The following is a 22,445-nucleotide window of genomic DNA, read 5'->3' as shown; positions in this document are numbered from 1 at the left end:
GGGACTATTTTCAGCAGCGAATTGTTTATCTAATGAGTATTTATTACAGCAAAATGGTGCATGTGGGAATGATTCAGAATAAACGACGATGCCAGCGTTCAGTGCAATGAAAGGAGGTGTCTGCCAGTGACGGTGTGGCTCACTGATGTGTTTTTAATAGTATAACAGTGGAGCTCTGTGACAGAGGAAAATAAAGTGCTATATGGAAATTGCTGGGGTGGGGAGGGAGGCCAACTTGATGCGTTTTTAAGTGTAAGGTTTATGTCCTTATTCTGGTCTTTACTTTCAGAAGAAAAAAAAAAGAAATAACAGGAACTACCCACGGCATTATAAATAATGTATCTGTCACAACTCATTTAAACCCTTGTGGATGCAAGACTATCAGTGTGTACGTTATTAAAACCCTGAGTTAGAACTGCTCTCCGGATCACATATTTATGACCCCCCCACAATGTCATTCACACAGATACAGTTTTTGCTGTAACTAATAAGAATGTGAACATTTCCAGAAAAGTTAGACAGGAAGACAAATACCCTCACGCTTTTCTGCCCAGATCTATAAACCTTTAGGCGTTGTACTGTCAGAACCATGTCAGGTTTTAAGTGGATAGGCAGTACTTGTTAGTTTAAATGGATTAAAGGTTTTAGAGAAATACGGGTTGATCATTTCTTGTTCTTTTAAAAACAGATAATACACCATTTTAAACACTAAATATAATTAAAAAAATGCAAAATAGATGTTTATTTTATGACAACACGCTTTATACAAAGAGTGAAAATTGCAAAACATGAAAAAAATAAAATACATATTCCATCGGAAATAATTATTCAAATCGCATTTCCTTATAAATAAAATGAAAACACTGGTCATCTGAGGACAGAAGGTCACTATGTGAGGCAGACAGTCTGAGGTGAGTCGATCAATCAATGTGCCTGCAGCTCACAGGATACCTATTGAGACAGATGGTTGCTACCCTATCATCCTTCTTCATGCTCCCTGCTGTCTGTACTGCTGTACAGTGTGCTTCGAGTCTCTGCAGAGGTGATGAGCTTCTGCCATGCAGGACGCCCACGGAGAGACCCGTAAGCACAGGTTTGTTGATGTTAAACAAAGTGCAATTTAGAAAATGCCTGCAGTGAAAAGCCCTCAGCGCAGTTAGGGACAACAAAGGAATCTGCAGCAGTTTCAGTGGTTGTTACCTGAACTGTGCATCAGTTTTTAGCAGCGCGCCTCAGTCGGCAGAGCTGTCCGAGCTCTCCTCACCCATTGCTTTCCAGTTTTTCCTCTTCTTCTTTTTTGAGTTTGGCCCTGAGTCGGAGTCTTTGTGTGAATCGTGCTTTCGCTTTTTGCGACTGTGTGTCAGCCTCTCCCTTTTTATCTCATCATTACTGTCCTCTGTGCTGATGTCCACGTCTTTTCCTCTGGCTTTTGAAGCTTTCTTGTTTTTATGTCGACTTTTAGTCCTTTTTCTCTTCTGCTTGTCTTTTGTAGCACCGCTGTCATCGCTGCTGTAGTCACTGCTCGAACTGTCCACTTTCTTACGCTTTCCGTCCTCACCTTTCTTCTTTTTTTTCTTCTTCTTCCGTGAGGATTTTTTGGACCGTTTTGATAAGCATGCCTCTGTGTCAGACTTGGACTTTTTCATTTTGTGATGGTTCATCTTCTTTTTGGCACTGTTTTCTTCACTAAAGTAAAACAAAGTCAACAGAATAAATATAAAGACACCACTAGTATGAATAGAAGTATGATCTAATGGCTTAAAGGGGCAATACACTGGTTTTTGACGTGGAGATCAGTCAAGCAAAGAGAACCATCTCTTCTGTGGCTTACTATAAAGAAGCTCTCTGTAAAGTCTTAAAAACATAATGTTTACGATGTAATCCTAGAGTTTATTTCAGCTTTGACTTGAAGACCTCTTCGTTTTTAAAAGAAAGTATGAGCGGTAGGGATTCATTAACAAGGAAGCTCGTTAATAACCAGAATGTTAACATCATGGAGGTGTGAATGTTTGAGGCTGTGTGAAGATTAAAATACTGTGTGTTCATCATCCATTAAATCTGGATAATAACCCATTATTACTAGAGTGACTATTTGCACCCAGGTGAGAACAGTTACACAGCAGTTATTTACACTGGGCCCCCTCACTCAGCTGTATCAACATGGGCGTAAATTATAGGGATTTGCATAATTTTCAAATTCTCAACTTTTTAAAAATACTTTATCTGACTATTTCTTACACATTTCCCCTCATTTTTACCAGTAATACTCCTACAAATATCAGCAAAACCATGAGCTGTTTGGAAACCACTATTAAACAACAAAATTAGAAGACCAACTGTTTAAAAAGTGCTTGATGCCAGTGTACAAATATTAGAAACATACTTCAACCAAACTAAAGCAGTCAGACAGTTCAGGGTAAAATCTTTACAAATACAAATGAAATGAAGCTTGCATATCATAAATCTACCACAGCTATGGTCACAGTATTTCTGCCTGAAATATCCAGCTTTGTTAAATGACTACATGGGATATTTTATCCCAAAAACAATAATGCTGGCTAATAATGCTGGGATGCTAATACCATCTGACCAGGTGCATATAGTATTTTACAGTAATACATAAAATCTTTGTTTGTGAGCTCCTCTTACACAATCAGGAGCAATCAAAATTTGCACAGTTACAGCTTAGGTCCCTGAAGGCTATTATCTGTATCAGAGGTATGTCATCATAATGGCCTAGCAACTGCTTAAAAACAGACAAAATGACTCATTTGTAATGTTTATGCACCTGTAACACTACATAAAAACGTTTTAATTTCATGACAACAACATGTAATTTATATGCACAAATTTTCATTAAGAATGACACATTATCATCATCTAAAAATCACAGACCAAACAATACTGTAGCATAGGAAAGTGCTGGAATCAAAGTCAGAACCTGATTTTAACACTATTTACAACTCATAATTACAATTATTTTGACAAATGTTGAGGTACTTAAAAAAATCTAAATAGTTAATGAACTATCGGCACTGGCACGGCTGGCAGCCTTAACCCAATTTCCCTCGGGATGAATAAAGTATAATCAATCAATCAATCAATCTAATGGGTGTACCCTTTTTTCAGTGCAGGGGGCAAGTCTCATAATGGAGTCTCTTCTTACTTCTGCTACTTTGTTACATAATTTCATTGTTAACAGACTTCAGCCTGGTATCAGTTGGTCTTGCATTACTACAAGGTTCAGGGTTGGGAGGTTAACTCCATGGTAATGTGGTAAATTGCATGAGTGCCCTTTTAAAGTCTGAATATCTATTTGAATATATAATAACCTATTTGGTATTTCTGCTTACCCATCACTTTCAAACTCCTCGGGATAAAGCTCCTTGAACCCACTATGTCCCCATCTGTGATGGAAATATATGAAATAACATATATTAGTTCATCTGATGTAGCACTCTAGCATTTCCATTGCACACTGGAAACACATGACCATTGCCACTTCATTATGTTTTGTTTTGTTTTTTTGTACAGTACCTGTCAGGATCATTGGACTCAAATTCATACAGTTTTCGAGTCCAGTATCGAGCCTCTCTGTCATCATGTTCTGAGGCACGCTCTCTGCTTCGGTTAAAGTCTCTACGTTGATCTGACACTCGGTCGCAGTGCATATGTCCTCTGAAATACAACCATTATCCTTAAATCATCAAGTCAATGTATAATCAAAATGACAGCTGCATTACAAAGATTCAAAAGTGCTGTGATCTCATTTGTGTTTAGGTAGATCAAATTAAATTGAGGTATTTACCTCACAAACTCTGCATCTGAAAAATCTTTTCGTTGGGATGTCTGGATCTCCCAGTCTCGCATTTTCCACATTTCAATTTCCTCCTGGATCTGCACAACAAGATACACACAAAGACAACACAGAGATGCATTAGTGTACACATGATACAAATATTTACAAATGTTACCCTTCCTGTGCGTGGGTAAAGAAGAAATCCTGCCAGTCAGTGGGCGAACCTACTTCAACATAGCTGGTTTGTTTTGGTATTTTATACCTGCTGTATAAGAGTTTAATCTGAGCAAGCAGAGACTGGGCTTGATGTATCGCTCTTGTACAAGCTTTGTAATTTTGTTCCTAGACAGGTTAAAGATTGACTATAGCTGCAGTGTACAGTCAGTTATTTTGTCTGACCTCATACTGTCTGTGACAGCCTCTATACACAACTGACTACAACTGAATGAAATACATAAAATTATAACATTTCCTGCTAAATTGTTGTGGAAAGGAATCCTAAAGGACCAAACAGAAGCAATGCATTAATTTAAACAAATCATCAATTCAGCTCAACTTTAAGCTTTAAGTAATTAATCAGTAGATTAGTGCACTTAAAAAAAAACCTCCACCTTCATCTTACTAACACTTGTTGAGTCGAAACTAACCTTGTTGTGGGCATCCGTGTGTCGGATTACATTCCTCAGCAGCGTTTTTCCCAACGGCTGCTTTGACATGATGATACCTGACATAAGAAACATGTAAGTGATGGGCAGCAGAAACGGAAAAGCAAGAGAAGGGCTAACAGTAATCTGAATAACTGTTATCCCTCGAACACTCAATATCCCCTATTAGCTTAGCTCGATTGCTATTAGCATAAGAATAATGTTTAAACAGCAAAACATGTCCTAAAATCCACTCCCCTCGGCTTCGCTTAACTGTATACAAGTGTCTGCATTACTACACGTTTACTGTGATTTTTATTTATTTTTTTTAAATTATGTCCAAACTGTACCTTTCAAAACAGAGCACCATTCAAGAAGAAGAAAATACAGCGTCTACTAGCGCTTCCGCTCTACGAAGTTACGTAATGGCGTCGCGCAATCTACGTCATTGCACTTTGAGAAACTGAACCGTGATTGGTCCAACTGTTTGTCAGTCATCTCAGTAGCTGCTGCTAAACAGTGAGAACTGCAACTTATTAACGGCAAAATTAATGAAAGTAAGAATTCTTTTTTTTATAAAACGTTATTTTTTAATCTACTGTACTGAGTATGACTGGTCACACCCACTGAGTACTTTCAGTACCTAAAATAATTCCATGTCATATCTGTGACTGTTGCGTTGCACTGTGTCTTTGTGGCTCTAAAAAAAGCACATGACTGGGTGCCAAGAAAGGAACAGTGGGACTGTAGTAGGGAAGTATGTGAGCATGTTGCAGGTCATTTGTGAGGACAGCGAGACAGTGGTGAGGTGTGCAGTAGAAGTGACAGATGGGTTCAGGTTAGTGTGGGATTACATCAGGGACTGCCTCTGAGCTCCTTCTTGCTTGTCATTTTGATAGACAGGCAGACAGATGAGGTCAGGCAGGAGTCTCTGTGGACTGTGATGCTCACAGATGACATTGTAATCTGTGGTGAGCGTATGGAGCAGGTGGAAAACAGCCTGAAAAGGTGGAGGTATGCACCGAAGAGAATAAGAGTGGATGTCAGTAGAAGCGAGACAGAATAGATGCAGGTGTAACGGTGAACTTGTAAGGAGCAGAGGTAGTGAAGGTGGATGAGTTTAAATACCTGGGGTCAGGCATCCAAAGCAACAGACAGTGAACCCCCATCTTCAAGAGAAGTAAAAAAGACAGGGTGGACTGGGTGGAGACAAGTGTCAGGGTGATTTGTGACAGAAGGATAGCAGCCAGAGTGAAGATTTACAAGATCGTAGAGAGACCTGCTGTGATGTATGGTTTGGAGACAATAGAACTGACAAAAAGACAGGAAGAAGAGGAAGAAGTTTTTAAGATTTTTGTTGGTAGTGACAATGATGCACAGGATTAGAAATGAGTAAATCAGGGGGACAGCTCATATTGAGCACTTTGGAGTTTTAGAGGCAAGGCTGAGACAGTTTGGACATGTGCAGAGGAGTGATAGTGGCTATATTGGACAAAGGAAGTTGAAGATGGGGCTGCCAGGCACGTGGAGGAGAGGATTCATGGATGTAGTGATGGAGGACATGCAGAGGGTTGGTGTGACAGAAGAGGATGCTAGGGATAAAGATGAGATAGAGGTAGCCCTCGTGACCCCTGAAGGGAGCAGCTGAAAGATGTAGTGATTCCATAATTGTTACCATCCATTGTTCCTGCAGAACCTACCAGTTATTCTTTGTTGTGCAGACAACAAAGCAAAGCAACAAGAATATGTGACAAAGCTGAATTTATAGGTTATATCTTGTGGTTTAACTTTCAAAAGCCACTTCACCTATTTAGGTCATTGTCATCACATTCTTTTTCAGTCTACATTTCCTTCTCTATGCACAAAGCTGACAATTTTATGTTAAGGATGGTATATCTTATTTTTTAGAAATGTAAATACATATAGCCAGGCTATTAATGTTTTGTACTGACCTATATCTGACCAAAAAAATGCAATAAACAAATAAATAAATGAATAAAAATAGCTACACTCTGCATAACCCAGTTTTCACTGAAGACTTCATAGCCCCAAGTTGTACATTAGGCTCATGGGATCTTCCTAAAGTCTCTGTACCACTATAAGGCCTGCACAACTTTCAAACAAGATGGATCACTTTCTGCAAATAAATTAACCTTATGTCTAATTTAAATGCTGCCACAGTTGTGCAAGCCAGTACTTCAAAGGCACATTCAGTTGTACCAAGTTATCTGCTTGGTTGGATGTATTAAGCGGCTCTCCTTGCATAGTGGATATAGTAAATTTTGGGAATCAAAGTGTATTTCTTGCATATTCATTAGACTTAATTATGGTGTTTGTAAGATATAGTGCAAGAAAATCAAACAGATTTCCCTACTATAAAGGCCATAAAGGTGATAGAAAGTAAATTCTATCATCATTATGACACATTGTTCATAAAAGGTAGAATTGTGTTATGTGAATTTGTGGACTATATCTGACAAACTCTGAAATGCACATGAACTAGGCTACATTTTTACATGAATGAGCACCTTGCACTTTAATACCACTTTGACAAAAAAAAGTCACTTGTTCAAACCTAAAAGCAGGGCTTTTAGACTTTGTTCAAGTCAAACCAGATTTGAAACAATTGTGTCAGAGTAATTTAATATCCAACCTCTGATGCTTTGAAAAGTGAAAGAAGGTGCTGAAAACTAGTCTACATTTACCAGTGAGTCACAAACTCTTACAAATGTACAAGTATCAGTTTTGAATACTTATGCAAAATGTTTATTTAGATTGATACAGTACTGAACTGGTACTTTTTATTCCGCTACACTGATCAAAAAACTGTACATATTAGTGTTTCTCATCTACAAATAAAACATCTGTGGTTTCTGGACAGCTTTTCTGTCACTGCTGTAATTAGACTGAGGTCATGCTTTTCAGTCATCTTTGTTAATGCCTGATTGGTATGATATGGGCAACATCTGCTGCCTATATGATTAAATTTTATAGAAATGTTTGATTTATAGATCTGTGTTCATCTGATGTCTCAAAACCAAGTGTTTGGTGTTTACTTTAGATTTAGAAGTTGCACTTGACTGAATGCAACACAAATTAAAAACTACTTGAAGGTTAAACCCTTCCAAACTTTTCCTTTTTACAAGGATAACAACTTTTAAGGGTCCAGCCTTGGGTGAGTACATATTTTGAATGCTTGGTGTATATTCTTTAAATAATTATTTATTTAAAGAGCAAATCATTTTTCACATTGGTTTCAGTTATGTAGTCAATATGTACACAAGTGGTTTAATCTAAAAGATGCTGGCTTTGTTTTCGCTCTCCAATGTTATCTCCCAAACAAAAATACTTCCTTCTAAATTGTAATTGACTACATAAATGCATCAACATCCTAGGGAAAAACTCTTATCAGCTTCATGCTTATCTGTTTGAAGGTCACTGAAATGAAGGGGGAAAAACATAGATAACTTTTGTTTAAGGTATGTTAGTAATTTGATACAAAAACCCATAGTGACCATGCAAGCACGCTCTATTTTAGCAACTCATTTGATTTACAAATAGGCTGACTGCATGCTGTCTCTGTGGCAAACTGGCTTTCTTCTCATTGCCTGGATCCCCAGTGGTGGAATGACTTTGGCACCACACTTTGAACAGCAAAGTCATTGTTTATATATCATCCGTACATGAATCCAACAGCGTCTGATAAAAACACTTCCCTCAGTCACGTCTTGCTCTGCCAAATCATCATTGTCTGCCTTTAGGGCACCTGAGTTTGTCCTTGTTTTTTCAATATTGGGGAAAAAATATTCAAAGTAATGCCGAGAAAAAAAGGAATCAACTCATGATGGAACACAAACAACGTTATAAAGGCTGTTTCAAGAAAAAGGTTTCCATGAAGTTATTGAAGTCGCCAAACTAATCAGTGCACTTTCTGCATAATATTGGAGCCTCTTAGTATTATTATTATTATTTGTAAACAATTCAATTTTTTCATCCTTGTTGACAAAGCTACTTTTAAATTTAGTTATTTAAGCCTGTGGATAGATGGGTGTGGGTGGATTTTTAGTGTGTTTTTTATTTACCTGATAGGAAGTCTTCCTGCTTGCAAAATCAAGGTAGAGGACGGTCAAATAATGCATCTTAAATAACTGAAAGACCCAAACAGTGCTCACCAGAATTTTATTCATCTGTTTGTCTATCTTACAACAAATACTGTTGTAAGACAGACAAACTGAAGTCAGCCTACGATTGATTTGAATGAAATCCCACATGATCCAGCCGTTAGGTGTTTTTGCTGACTCTTGATTTTAAATGCAGTGAGATGTCTCATTTAGTCCACATATTGCTGCTGTGAAGGAAACTGTGCGCAGATTCAAAATTACAGCCACTGATTAGCCCATAAGTGGACGCTGACCTTCCTTCTGACCTGTAGCACGAAGCTCATTTGATGCTTGATTGTGTAGCTTTGGCCGATTAGGTGAGGTTCAGATGACTTATTATGAGCGTCATTACGATAGAATTTGATTTGCAGGGCTTGGTGGTCATGTTTGAGCTGTGAGGATGTGTAAACAGTGTTCATGGTTCGTGGAGGGGTAAAATCTTGAAAGAGTCAAGGACTGTTCAATAATTTATATTGGAGTTATTTTTGAAGACATAGGGTTGAGTTGAAAAATACATTTTTCTTTTGAAAGGGCTTATAAGAAAATATTAACCTCCCCCACCCCATCAATATTTAATAAGAACAAATATATAATTTGACCTTTTGTGACCTCCATAAAGTGGTTTCTCATAAGCTTCCGACACCTTATCTGCTCATTCCTTGCATGCAGATGCTTTTAGGAACGGAGAGTGTAACAAACTTTAGTTTGTATGAGCATCACATTCTTCTAAAAGGTGACCTATTGTGCATTTCCTTACCTTCTGTTATATACCGTGGATTGATTACGTTTCCAAAATGCCAAATAATGAGCCTTAAAGTAAGAGGGCTGCCCTAAAGCCCAGTATCAGATAAATAAGGATTATTCTGAACTCTGAATTGTGCAAAGCTACTCTAGTAGAACAAAAATATGGAGCTGGAAAATGAGCAAAATAGGTTTTCTTTCAAAACCTACTAAAGTATTAAAAGGTTTTTTTCAAATATACACTAGAAAAAGATAACCGCACATGGCAGTCGTAATAAAGGAATACACGGAATGTGGAACTAATAACACTTTATATTTTTGAAATTACAAAAATATATTTTGTGTGTGATTCAAACATTTTCACTTATTGTAGGTATCCCAACAAATTTAAATATTTTTCTCATTTTGATTTAGCACAAATAGCTGTCGGCATGACAGCTTGCTTTTGCCTCTGCTGTTTCTCTGCATAAATCTAATGCGGCATTTGTATGGTGGGTTACATACATATTCATGGCTCTACAGTAAAGTAGCTCATTGAAGCATGCATTGATGGTGCTCATAGGGAATTTAAGACGCTGTCATTTTGTTATGGGCAGAACTGCAAGCTGCCACGTTGAGACCTACTTCACATTTTTTGGTTGCGTTTTTTTTCTTCCTGCTGATGACACTGCCAACACTTCTAACAACTTAATGACAGCGTACTCTGCCAAAAACACCTTTCAAAGGAATACTTAACACTGGCTGTACATGTCAAAGAAATTCTTTTGTTTCTGCTGCCTGGTGTTCAAATTACGAAGCTGACACTTTTTAAAAATTTGAGTTTAATCTGATGCCTCTGATGTTGTAGCGCATTAGCTCATTTTCTGTTACAACTGCCATTGAAATGCTTTTCAGTACATACAAGACAGAAGTGAGAAGAGCTGGTTTTGCAGGCTGATGCGTCCACTCTATAAATACCATTTTCTCCTTAAGTACCTCCCTATTTCCTCTGACTCTGTAAATATATAATTACCCTCTGGTAATGGCTTGGCCTGTATGGTATGTTGTTATGCAAGCCTGTGGTTTTATCAACAAACAAAAGTCTGCTAATTTTCCTGTTTTTAAAAATCAGAATGTCATTTCTCATTTTAGCTGCAGGTATATGCAGTACATGGAGAGAAAAGGAGAACAACTCCCACCTCTTCCTCCTTCTGAAAGGAGAGAGCTGTAGGGAAAGCAGGGAGGAGGAATAAGGGAGAGGGGGAGGGTGAACACACCCAGACAGAGCCATGTCTGACATCTTCTCTCTCACCGAACGAAGGAAGGAGTGATACAAAGCCAGTTCGGCCAAGCAGAAGAGAAAAGAGGGGAAGGAGAGGGAGGGAGGGAGGGAACAGGAGAATGAATGCAAAAAGGGTGAAAAAGATGCACAAGAGCTGCATCAGTTCTTGTCCGTAAGGAACAAAAAACATTGTGTTCGTGAATGGGAGCTGGTGAGCTCCACCACAAGGCGAGTGCAATGAGAAACCAGGCAGATTTCAGTCACTGGTGCTGCTGAGCTCCAATCCTCTCTCTGTCTGTCTCTCCCTATCTCTCCCTGCCAGCAACGACTGAGCCTTGGTATGATTTAGGGGAAGGGTTTGGGGGCTTTTGATTAGGATTTTGAGCTTTATGTTTTAGGAATATGCTGTTGGAGAGGATTTAAACGTGCTGTTATTTCTGATTGAACACAGTGTGCGACGTGGAGACTCTTCTGCTTGCGGCTTTCAGGGCTGTTCCCCTCCCTGCTGCCTCTGGCTGTGTTTGGGCTATGGTCCTGACTGAGACGCAGGGCATCACCCAGATGTGGGGCGCGGACTGTATGGGAGGTTAAGCCTGTAAACACCAGCATGGGAGCCAAACAGATGAAATGGTAAGTGCTATTTTAATATGAACAGTACGGCAATTCAGGCTACTGCTATTGTTGACAATGCAGGGATGCATCAGTGGCAGATATATATATATATATTGCCCAGTAAGTCTACAATCACAACACTATAAAACAGATTTATCACTTCATCCGCATGTGAATCTCAGTCTTAGTCATAGAATTGCGTTTCATCCGAACAGCTTGATCTTGAAAGCCAAGCTGTGCAGGTTATTGTTCGATGTTTACAGTGCAGTAGGTGTGGGTGTGTCCCTGTGTGTGTCTGTGTGAGCCGAGCTGCTATTGCCTAGCAACCTCTCTCTAACAGCTATTTCTGTGTATGCCGTGCCACGATTCAGATATAAGTTTAAATTGATTAGACTGATTTACATTATTCTTTACTTTAATCTGATAACTTTATCTTCTTTTTCACACACTTTGCACCATGTTTACAATGACCTACTTTATTTAACCGGTCCTTAAAGGTCAGTGCTGAACACATCAGTCAAAAAGATTGATGATGACACAAACTGTCACTGATATGTTATAAAAGATGAATAAGCTGCACTTTACTGTTGTAGAAAAATGAGGTGAAAGTAGTTTGGATTATTTAATACACTGTCATCTATAATTTAGTAGTTCCCAAAATGGGTGTTGGGACTTGACCGCTGAACCACAGCATTTGAGGGTTTTTTAAAAGTGGTGAACGTGAAAAAAAGAAAGAAGACACAACAGCTTTTTTTCATCTGATAATTTTTGTCAAAGGTTTGGTTTTACAAGTTTTCTTTCTTTTAAAAAATCAGAGAAACATATAGAGAAAATCCTTCTTTGATGGATCGACTAAGTACTTGCACTGACTAAAATCTATTAAAATGCTATCAACTAAATCTACTAATCTACTGAAAGCTAATATGACAAGCAACAGTCGGATAAATACTGAGGAATAATAAGTTTTAGCAGTTTGTAGCAGTTATGAATACAAAGTAGCCAAAAAAAAGTATAAATACTAAAGCAAAGTATCTAAAAATTGGAGTAAATGGAGGCCCACTCAGGCCACCACGGCTGATCAAATTATGTTAATCTATTGCACAGAAGCTCATCTTTTGCAAATCCCAATGCTTAATCTTTGCTAAACCCATATGTTCCAAATCTGTCGGTTTGTACGTGTTCTCTTGTAGCGAGAGATCAGCAAAGAGCATTTACAATAAATGTGTTATTGAACTACTCTTAGAGACAATGATAGAGGGTATCCCGATAGTGTTATTATCTGCAGTGACTAGATTAGTAGGAGGTGCTTCTTTGATCCCTTTTTGAAAAACACTTAAGGATAATTACAGCAGCTTCTGATAAGAGGCTTAGTTCATGTTTTTATGTGACCCACAGTAGTGCAGAGACTCTTTCTGGGAAGTTGGGAAGACGAAACTAATCATAAGTTTCTTAGTATGGTTTGATATATAAAAAGAATAATACATTAAACCATTTTAAACCATTTTAGCATCCCAGTGGTGCTCTATTGAATTGAGATCCAACATTCCTCTAACCAATATATTTCCACCAGTCTGAACCGTTTATACAAAGCAGGCTGGATCCATGCTTCCATGTTATTTATACCAAAGAGACCCTACCCATCTGAATGTCAGAAATCTAGCAGAAGCAGAAATCGAGACTCATCAGACCAGAAAACATTTTTTCAATCTTCTGTTGTCTAATTTTGGCAACCCTATGTAAAAAGCAGCCTCAGATTCCTGTTCTAACCTGAAAGAAGTGGCATTTAGTGTGGTGTTCTGCTTCAAGGTTTCACAAGTTGTGCATTCAAAGATGCTCTTCTGCATACTTTGGTTGTAACAGGAGTTACTGTTGCTTTCCTATCAGCTAAATTTCTGTGCTCGTTCTAAGTAAGTGCTTCTTATCTAACATTCTCACACATTTATACTCAGATGGATGCACTGTAGACCAATTTGGGGTTAGGATCTTGCCCAAACATTTGGCACTAACAAACCACTTAAATCACTTAAATCATCTTTTTTCTCACCTTCCTAATGCTCCTTATACAAGGCATGACCTTGTATACATGCCTAATTTACTGAGCTGCTGCCATGTGGTTGGTTGATTATGTATTTATATTATCAAGCAGCTGAACATGTATACCTAATAAAGCAGCTGTGGAGTGTATGCCCTTATACATTTGGATTGTAACAACTCTGCTATTCACTGATTTCCAATCGAGCACAATCATCAAGACAAAATTTACATGTCTGGTGCATTTGTTCATGACTCTTTACCTGCAAGATATTTCTCTCAGCCCCATCATATGCAAATATTAGCATGCTAATTTGCATGCTATAATGGTGGAAATGCTTCACTAAGTCTGCTTAACATTAGATTATTTTAGGTGTGTTTCTGATTTGACCAGTGGCTGATAAGCAGACGTTAACTATGATTAATCAAAGGAATATGTCCACCTTTAATCCTCAGAGAGTACTTTGCTGTGCTATTAGCTAGTGCTAACTATTACATAAGAAGAAAATCTTACCACCATACATATGAAGCAAATTCAGCAGGACATTCTTTGCTTTCTTTCCTTCATTCTCAGCTAGTTAGCCTGGGGAGCAGGATGATGAGTAGTGATGCTTTTCTATGGCATGCTTGCACAGAGTTTAGATCTGTTCATGCAGTCGCAGGCTTGTTTTCACATGCAGACTCAGAGGGAAAAACACAGGGAAACTCCCCTGTTAGGGACTGTGCATAATGCTATAGGTCACAGGTCACAGTAGCTGTATCCAATTTCCACAAACACAGGAGAGTGAAGATGACAGCTGGTCTGAACCTCAGGCTGCTGGAGATGCTCTCAGAAAACACTATATTCATGAAACTGCAAGGAAACAAGCTGTTCAGAAACCATGCCAGCACTATGTTATGAAATTATGGCCGAAGGGGGAGCAAAATATGTAAAGAATTTCCTGTTAGAAAATGACAGTCTTGCAGGCATTCCTGCTCCTGCTGTGTATTTTTTGAATGAGTTGCAAATCTGTTCATTCAGTCTTTTCTTTTTCCCCCCCTTTTCTAATAGTTCTGTTATCTACAAAATAATCTGTGAACCCGTGATGCAGACAATGCTGTTTGGAATATCATGCATCATATTGGCATTATGAGTTCAAAAATGGATTTAGTTAAAAATATATATCCCAAATGGGATTAATTTACATTATTGTGCTCCTCTGGGAGTTTTTAAAATTTCAAATCGCCATTTTATGTAGTTAGGTTTATTTATTGCTGCTCATTTGGCAGCATACAAGCACATTCATTCCTGCCTGTGCCCACCATCTGTTTCAGTCTCAGCTCAGCCAGCCCAGCTCACTCCCCCAAAGAGGAATATGTTATTACCCAGTTCACTGACACCCCTAAAGAAGAAACAGTCCATGATCACCCTGAGAACCAGGGGGAACCTCAGGATGACAAATCTGAGCTGACAGAGAAGAAATCTGTCACAGGTTGGTTGGCTGCACATCAAGTCTTGTAGAGCCAGATATGATGCAGTGAAAAAAAAAGGTGCCTTGCCTCATTTCCCCTGTCCCTCTGCCGCTTTTAGAGGAGGTGGCTCTCTGTGGATTGTGTCCTTCCCTGGGGCACGATGGGCAGGAGGAAGAGAAGTCCTGGGAGGAGCAGCTGGATGTCCACCAGGAGCAGCTGGAAAAGGAGATGCAAGAAGCTAGAAGGATGGTGTTCCGGTTACAGGTAATGCACTTCAAAACAAACTGCTGCTCTGGGCCAAGGGATATAAGCGACAGGGTCGCTGCCCTATTTGCAACAAATTCACAGAGTAAGGAGTAAGTAGTAAAAAAAATAGATTCTGAGAAAGAAGGATGAAAGTTTGGTCAGGGCATGTAAACGTTTTCAGCTCAGTTTTTATCAGCAGGTAAACCCACCATACCTCTGTTTGCTGACTTTATTGTTTCTCTGTTTTGAATCACTGAAACATTTTAAAAAGGAGGCTATTTATTATCTATCCTTACAATAAAAACAGGGCACAGGGTTGTTAAATTAGAGCCATAGTGAAAAACAAAAATCACCATGTAGTTGGTCCTAATGCAACTAAACTGTTTGAAGAAACCTTAAAAATTGTTAGCACCCAGTGCTAGCTTAAAGTTTTTTAAAAAAATGTTTGCATGTCTACAGCTGCTTTCTATGTAGTCTTGCCTTATCAGATGCTCACAAGTAGTTAGATAATTAACTGACAAGCAGCTCCATGGTTAAGTGATGCCTGTTCTGTTGTTATTTTATGACAAACTGAGCAGAAAAAAGACTGGGAGTTGATTTAGAGCTTTTCACTGGAACCCTCAATGTGGGTTCCAAAAGAGTAGCTAATAAAAGTGAAGGAGTCCATCATTAGGTTGTAAAACATGTAAAAACAAAATAAAACTATCAAAGAGATGACTAAATTCTAGCAGTGGCCAAACCAACAATCTGGTACATTCTTAAAAAAAAAAAGAAGGGATGCACATGGACTGCAACACCAAACACTGAAGCAGCGGCTGAAGGTGGCTGCAGAAAGGGCCTGCAGGGCACCTCAAGGGATGAAACAAAGCACTTGGTGGTGTGCATGGGTTCTAAATTTCAGGGAGCCACTGACCGCAAACATTTTCTGTAATTTTTAAAATCAATGTGTATATTTAATACTATGTTAGTTTGTATAAAAATGGCTAACAAAAGGAATACTTTTGTTAAACCCCATGCAAGCTGAAAGTCTGCACTTTAATCACACCTTGGTTGTTTTCGAATCCAAAGCTAACTGTAGCTCAGTATGGGGTAGCTGGTTTGCTTTCACAAGGCACAGCAGATTGTGCATTTGAACTCGAGCTTCTCAAGGAGTTCAAAAGATCCAAACTCTTGTATTATTATGCGCACTGAAGAACTGAAGCAAGAATCTAATCTGAAAAGAAAACACTGTTATTTTCTGCAGCACATCAACATTATTTACTCACTAGATCCCCACAGATTCCTACTAAAGTATCGATGACAAAGGACGGCTAAAGAAAGGTCATCATATCAACGTTTTATAATCTGCTTACACTCTGTTCATGAGGGAGTTCACATTGTAAACCAAGTGCATGTAATGAAGACTGTATAACTGAAATCTCATCAGAGGACTGGAAATAAATACATGTCTCAGTTTAGTTAATTATAGACATGTATTCTGGCATATTTAGTTAATTTGCAATTATACAGCACTTTCCAAGTAAAATTGTTAAATAAAATTGTACCAGAGTGTCACTAACAGTCAGTAAGATTACAAGATTTTGGGAAGACTTAGATTGACGTGTGAGAAGAGAATTTCAAAAGAAATGACAAGATCCAAATGCTACATGCTAAAAATGGAAATATATTTTTAAATGAAGTAATTAAAAAGAAACCCAAACAGATAGACCAGATGTAACACACTAAGCATGATAAAGCCATCCACTAGAAAGAATAACATGTGTTTTGAGAGATAAACATACAAAGATGAAAAAATTTCTTACCTGATTTATACTGTCAGTCCTTTCTGTTACTTCCATTTATCCAATCGGGGTCGTAGAAGGGTGGGAGCCTATCCCAGTAGTCACAGGGTGAATAGCAGAGTGCACTGTGGATAAGTCACTGATCTATTATAATTTATATGAAATGATTAAAATTATGTTGCATGAAAAAATGTGAAAGGGGGCGCTTTTATAAGAAAATCATAAGATGAGGCTTGTTAGGCTTACAATACATATAAAACATAAACTCACTTGCCACTTTATTAGGCATTAATACCTGGTAGTACTGTTTTTTAGATTCAGCACTGTCTTAATTCTTCATGGCACACATTCAACATGGTGCTGGAAACATTCCTCAGAGATTTTGGTCCATATTGATGTGATACCATAACACAGCTCTGTGACGAGGCGCATTATACAGCTGGGTGCAGCCATCAAAAATGTCCCTCACACCAATACACCACCATCAGACTGAACCGTTGATACAAGGCAATATAGACCAATGCTTTCATGTTGTTTATGCCAAATTGTGAGCCTACCGTCTGAATGTCGCAGCAGATACTGAGATCTTCTATTGTCTAATATTGGTGCTTCTGTGAATGATGAATTGGTCTGCTTCAAGGTTCAACATGTTGAGCGTTTATAAATGCTCTTCTGCATACTTTTGTTGTAATACTAGCCTGACAGGCACCAACAACCATGCCACTTTCAAAGTCAATAAAAGGACCTTTCTCTTCCAATTCTGATGCTTGATTTGAATTTCAGAAGGTTGTGAAAAGCATTGAGTCTTTGCCATGTTACAACATACCTTCCATGAGCAAGATCCTTACAGTATAATGGGTCTTATTCAGACATCAATACATTCAATTCAATTCAATTTCATTTATATAGTGCCAAATCACAACAGCAGTTGCCTCAAGGAGCGTTACATTGTAAGATAAAGACCCTACAATAATACAAAGAAAACAGAGAAAACCCAGCATGAGATAACCCCCTATAAGCAAGCCCTTTGGCGACAGTGGGAAGCAAAAACTCCTTTTCAACTGGAGGAAACCTCTGTCAAAATCAGCCTCAGGGAGGGGTAGACTGCTGCAAGCGTTTGGGGGTGAGGTAAGGGAAACAGAACAAAGAGATGGTGTGGAAGAGAGCCACAGATTATTAGGATAATTAAGAATAAAAATATGAAAGACAAAGCTAATCCTACAAAATTTACTAATCTTTGCCAGCTTCATTAATTTGTGCAAATAAATAAGTTTGGCACATGGTATATAATTGGTATGTTTGGGGTCATTTGTAGTATTCAGCTACAAATATCGGTGCAGCGACAGCACGTCCACATACTGTTCATAAATTAAAAATAGATGTTTTGGTGACTTTTACAGTAATAACCTTTATGTTTTCACTTTTAGAGTCTCTATATTACATTACAGTCTGTATATTTACACAGACTTGTCAGTGTAATTTCAATTTAATTTGGTTCAGTTCACTGACTTTATTAGCTGCAGTGCAAAACTGAGGCATTTACAACCACAGAAACCTGGTTTCTCTATCATGCGTCGCAACTATCATTGCTTGCAAGTTTTCTTCAGATCTGTATGTGTTTTTGTTTTTAGGCTCTGCTGCTCCATGGCTCCCTCCCTGAGGAAGACCAGGATGGATCCGTGAGCTTTGGAGATAACCGGGCTAACACCGAGCAGCAGCTGGTACAGTGCCCTCTCTCTGCTAACTTAAGAAAACAAACAACACTTGCTCGCCACCGAGCTTGAAGTGTCCGTGTCAGCCCTTCTGTTCTGATGATGTTTATAGCCACTACTCGTCTCACGAGTGGCCACTATAGAGCACAAATGAATCTCTCTGATCTGCCAGCGCACTGTCATGGAGGCCCAATGCCTCCTCATACGTTCTGACATTTTTCCATTCTCTAATTACCCCGCTCGTACCCTCTCCCTTTGAAGGTTCTCATCCGCAGTCGTCTGGACCAAAGCATGGAGGAAGCCCTTGATCTCAAGGTACAGTAAGTAAATGTAATTAGGTTTAACATAGATGAGCTGTCTTAGGGGCAGAGTCCTTTTCTCTAATGTTTTTGTTGTTCCTTTGTGTGGCTCTTAGAGGGAACTTCTGAGGCACAAACAGGAGACACGTCATATTCAGGCCATCAAGGTAAACCTCTTACTCTAGTTTTGGGCTTTATCTGTGAAGTAAAATGGATTAAAGGATTATATTTAACCTTTTTGACTATTGCGCCCTCCCAAACTGATGATTCTGTAAGTTTTATCACATACATTATACATTTATCATTTCTTTACAAAGATCAAAAAAAGTTTAGAGCTGGGTGGATCCTGTCGATAAGGCAGGTGGATGCAGTTCATCAGTATTCAGGTCTTTTCTGGACAATTCTTTGATCTCCCTCCTGCTTCTCATTAGGATGCTCTGCAGCAGCGTTTGGCAGTGCAGGAGGATGCTGTGCTGCAGCTAAAGCAGGAACTACTGAGGTGCAACATGGCCAAAGATCAGCTGGAGGGGGAAAATGTGAGACAAGTGATGATTTCCCTTTGACACGATGAAATATTCGACCTCTTTGACCCGTGGCTGCAGGTTTAAGTGAGAGAACTATAGCACTCATATATCACCTTGATATAACTGTTTGCAGGCAGAGCTCAAACGCAAGCTGAGTGAAAGGAACAAATTACTTAGCGAATATGAGGTATTGTCTTTTATTATATACACGTCAGTGCATTCTTTTAGCCATAGAGATGCAAATAAAGCCTCGTGCCATCCATCTTTCTTGTCACAATAGCAGCAGCTCGGGAGGAAGGACAGAATACTGCAGCAGCAGCAGCAAAAGCTCGATGAAGCTCAGCACAAGGCACATGAAGTCAGCCTGGGACGGGTATGCAGCATGACAGGTTTCACATATACGTGCTAAATAACATATGTTTGAATGCAGGACTCATATATAACACCAATGTTTGTTTGTTTGTTTTTTATCGCACATCGGTCTAACTGTGATTACATTGTACTTGCCGCAAGATAGCCCATATATTTCTTCTTACGAGAAACATTACTCAATAAGACCAAAAACTATAAATATATTAAGGCAGCAGGATGCTTGAAGAAAGCATTACATTTCCCAGTACACCTCAGCGGTGTGGTCTTTATAAATTGTTACTTAGATCAGAGTAAATGGTGCATTTGTTGGAGACTATTTTCAGTGGCAGATTAATACATATTTCTTGCACTGGTGAGTATCTCTTGCAGCAGGACGCTGTATGTGAAATCGACTCAAAATAGACTACTGTGCACCGTGTTCATGTCACCACTACGGTTGTGATGTTTTTTTTTTTTATAGTTTTTGGACAAAAGTGAAGCTCTTATTCAGATAAATAAGCTTTCTGGCTGTTTTTTTTTAGCTACACAGGCCCAGTGTTTGCTCTTTGTATTGCAGTTTCTGAGCATATTTTGTAAATATTATCACACTTTTCATTCAGAACACTCTTCACCTTGGTCTATACTGTCTCTGTTTCTGATAGGCGTTCAGGAGCGAGGGCAGCGGGTACAGTAACTCAGTGGCTTCGACATCTCCTCCAGTGTTCCAGCACAGCGCACCAGTATGCACTCTTTAATTCTCTCATTAACCAATAATGTCCATAAACATCCATAGTTCAAAATGATTTCGATTTTTTTTCCAATTCTTTTTAAGTATCAGAGGACTGTTTTTCACAGGGTGAAGAGCTGCAGGTCGTCAGGGAAGCACTTCGCAGTTTGAGGGACAATTTTTCCGGCCATGACCCCCAACATCACACCCTGGACACTCTGGAGCAGGGCGTGGCCAGTCTCATGGACAGACTGCACTCTCTGGACACCCAGCGCAGACAGGACAGAGGGGTACACACTCTCGCTCTCACAACTCAAAGAGGAAATTTTAAAATGTAGTAGCTCGTCTGTCACTTGCCAAATGATGACTCAGCAACTGATAACATCCGACTGTTTGCTATGAGTAATTGGTTCTTCTTCTAGGAGGAATTCAAATCGCCAGGACGCAGAGCCAACTCGACAGACCGTGACTCCTGGCCGCCGAGCTCGAGTGAGACAAACAAAATGCTCGTTTTTGTTTAGGATTTGTCATCCCCTGCAACATCTCTACTGGCTGTTAAATCAAATTGTGCCATTCAATTACACTGCGCTGCAAAGAGAGGGCATGACTGAGTGTGAGGCTAGAACCCTTTCAGACTTTGGTTGTGGAAAAACAATGTTTGCTGTTCTTTTTTTCCAGAAATGGCGCACTCACACAGCAGCCCAGGACTGGATACTGCCGTCTCCACTAAAGTGCTCTACTTCACAGATCGCTCGCTCACTCCATTTCTGATTAACATCCCAAAAAGGCGAGTATATAAACACTTTATGGTGGCTTGATACAGTGCTGTGTGTTGCTTCACTGGAGCGTTCTTTATTTTCTAAGCAAATTGTTAGTTGGGTTTCGGTTGACCATAGCCGCATATGGATGCCTGGGCTGGTTTATCCAAAGCATAATGTCTGTGTGGATATATGTGTGCTTCCAGGCTGGGAGAGGTGACACTGCGAGACTTCAAGGCAGCTGTAGACAGACAAGGCAGTTTCAGATACCACTTCAAGGCCCTTGACCCAGAGTTTGGCACAGTGAAAGAGGAGGTAGGCGTGGGAGTAAAATTACAGCCCCTATTTCTCTTCACATTGGGCTTCAGCTGGCAAATGTAAAACGGCAGTTATAGAGTAAGATATGCTAATAATAGCTGTGCCTACTGTGCACTTCAAAACACCATGGGGAGACTTATTTCCATCCCAAAGAATTGGATAACCTCAAGTATTCATTTTTACTTTCTATCCAAACCTTTTATAGTATAGATATGGGTCTCTCAGATATGTAAACACTGGATGCTGGCTTTTCAGGTGTTTCAGGATGGAGCCGTTGTCCCTGGCTGGGAGGGGAAGATTGTTGCGTGGGTTGAGGAGGATCACGGAGAGCGGAGATAGAGCCAAAAAACTAGAGATCGTCACTACAAACCTCAGCTGTTCCCACTGGACCAGGAAGCTACTGAAAATACTTCTGATGCCATAAGAAAGAATAGTGTTACGATACAAAACTGGGACCAATGGAGCTAACACCATTAAGGTACAAAACCATGTTTTAAAAGTGAATGTTTCATATGAAGAATCTAAACATTTGGATGCAATGTTTTTTTCGTTTACGGACCGCATGTCGCACATTGTTTGCAGCTCATAAATAAGTTTGTGGGACTACCACGTAATGGTCAGTAAAGTCATACTTGAATAATAAAATAATGTTAGCTTTATATGAAATAACAAGCTACGCTGTGCTTTAAAAAGCTGTAATCAGTGCATAGTATGCAAACCTCAAAAAAAAGAAAGAAGTGTTTACTGACATTTTCCACGTGTTCCAGATTGCCAAACAGTGATGTTGTTGTTCTGCATCAATTTTGATGTTTTAATAAACATAAATTATTGCATGGATCGTTTTGTTGTCAATTATTCCCCCCTGCATACGGTAATGACACCAGCTCGTAGCCATTATACACCTCCACTCACGCGCCCACACATTAATAAACAAAATCCACAGATTGTCATTAAAGTCAATTAATTTTGGGGGGGGGGGGGGTAGAATTAAATTTGCTGCTGAGCCTCAGCCCACACAGCACAAAGGGA

General features: G+C 39.2%; 2 protein-coding genes across 2 annotated transcripts; one reads left to right on the top strand and one right to left on the bottom strand.

Moving 5' to 3' along the window:
• Window positions 1–718: 718 nt before the first annotated feature.
• Window positions 719–4,854, bottom strand: nkapd1 (NKAP domain containing 1). Its single transcript, XM_063493514.1, has 6 exons — window positions 4,794–4,854; window positions 4,447–4,523; window positions 3,809–3,897; window positions 3,538–3,678; window positions 3,354–3,407; window positions 719–1,686 (listed from the first exon to the last, which is right to left on the bottom strand). The coding sequence occupies exons 2-6, from the start codon at window positions 4,513–4,515 to the stop codon at window positions 1,233–1,235; spliced, it is 807 nt and encodes a 268-aa protein (XP_063349584.1). The 5' UTR covers window positions 4,516–4,523; window positions 4,794–4,854; the 3' UTR covers window positions 719–1,232.
• Window positions 4,855–10,715: 5,861 nt separating this feature from the next.
• Window positions 10,716–22,223, top strand: dixdc1a (DIX domain containing 1a). The gene is made up of 16 exons (XM_063493275.1): window positions 10,716–10,943; window positions 11,057–11,235; window positions 14,563–14,720; window positions 14,819–14,964; window positions 18,359–18,448; window positions 18,701–18,754; window positions 18,855–18,905; window positions 19,170–19,274; window positions 19,396–19,449; window positions 19,543–19,635; window positions 20,276–20,353; window positions 20,469–20,630; window positions 20,763–20,829; window positions 21,019–21,127; window positions 21,305–21,413; window positions 21,672–22,223. Exons 2-16 carry the CDS (start codon window positions 11,213–11,215, stop codon window positions 21,753–21,755), a joined length of 1,383 nt encoding a protein of 460 aa, XP_063349345.1. The 5' UTR covers window positions 10,716–10,943; window positions 11,057–11,212; the 3' UTR covers window positions 21,756–22,223.
• The last annotated feature ends 222 nt before the right edge of the window (window positions 22,224–22,445 follow it).

This window comes from Pelmatolapia mariae, linkage group LG14, assembly GCF_036321145.2.
Source record: "Pelmatolapia mariae isolate MD_Pm_ZW linkage group LG14, Pm_UMD_F_2, whole genome shotgun sequence".
Taxonomy (NCBI): domain Eukaryota; kingdom Metazoa; phylum Chordata; class Actinopteri; order Cichliformes; family Cichlidae; genus Pelmatolapia; species Pelmatolapia mariae.
The sequence above is the reverse complement of the archived record's forward strand: the minus strand, read 5'-3'. Positions and strand labels throughout refer to the sequence as shown.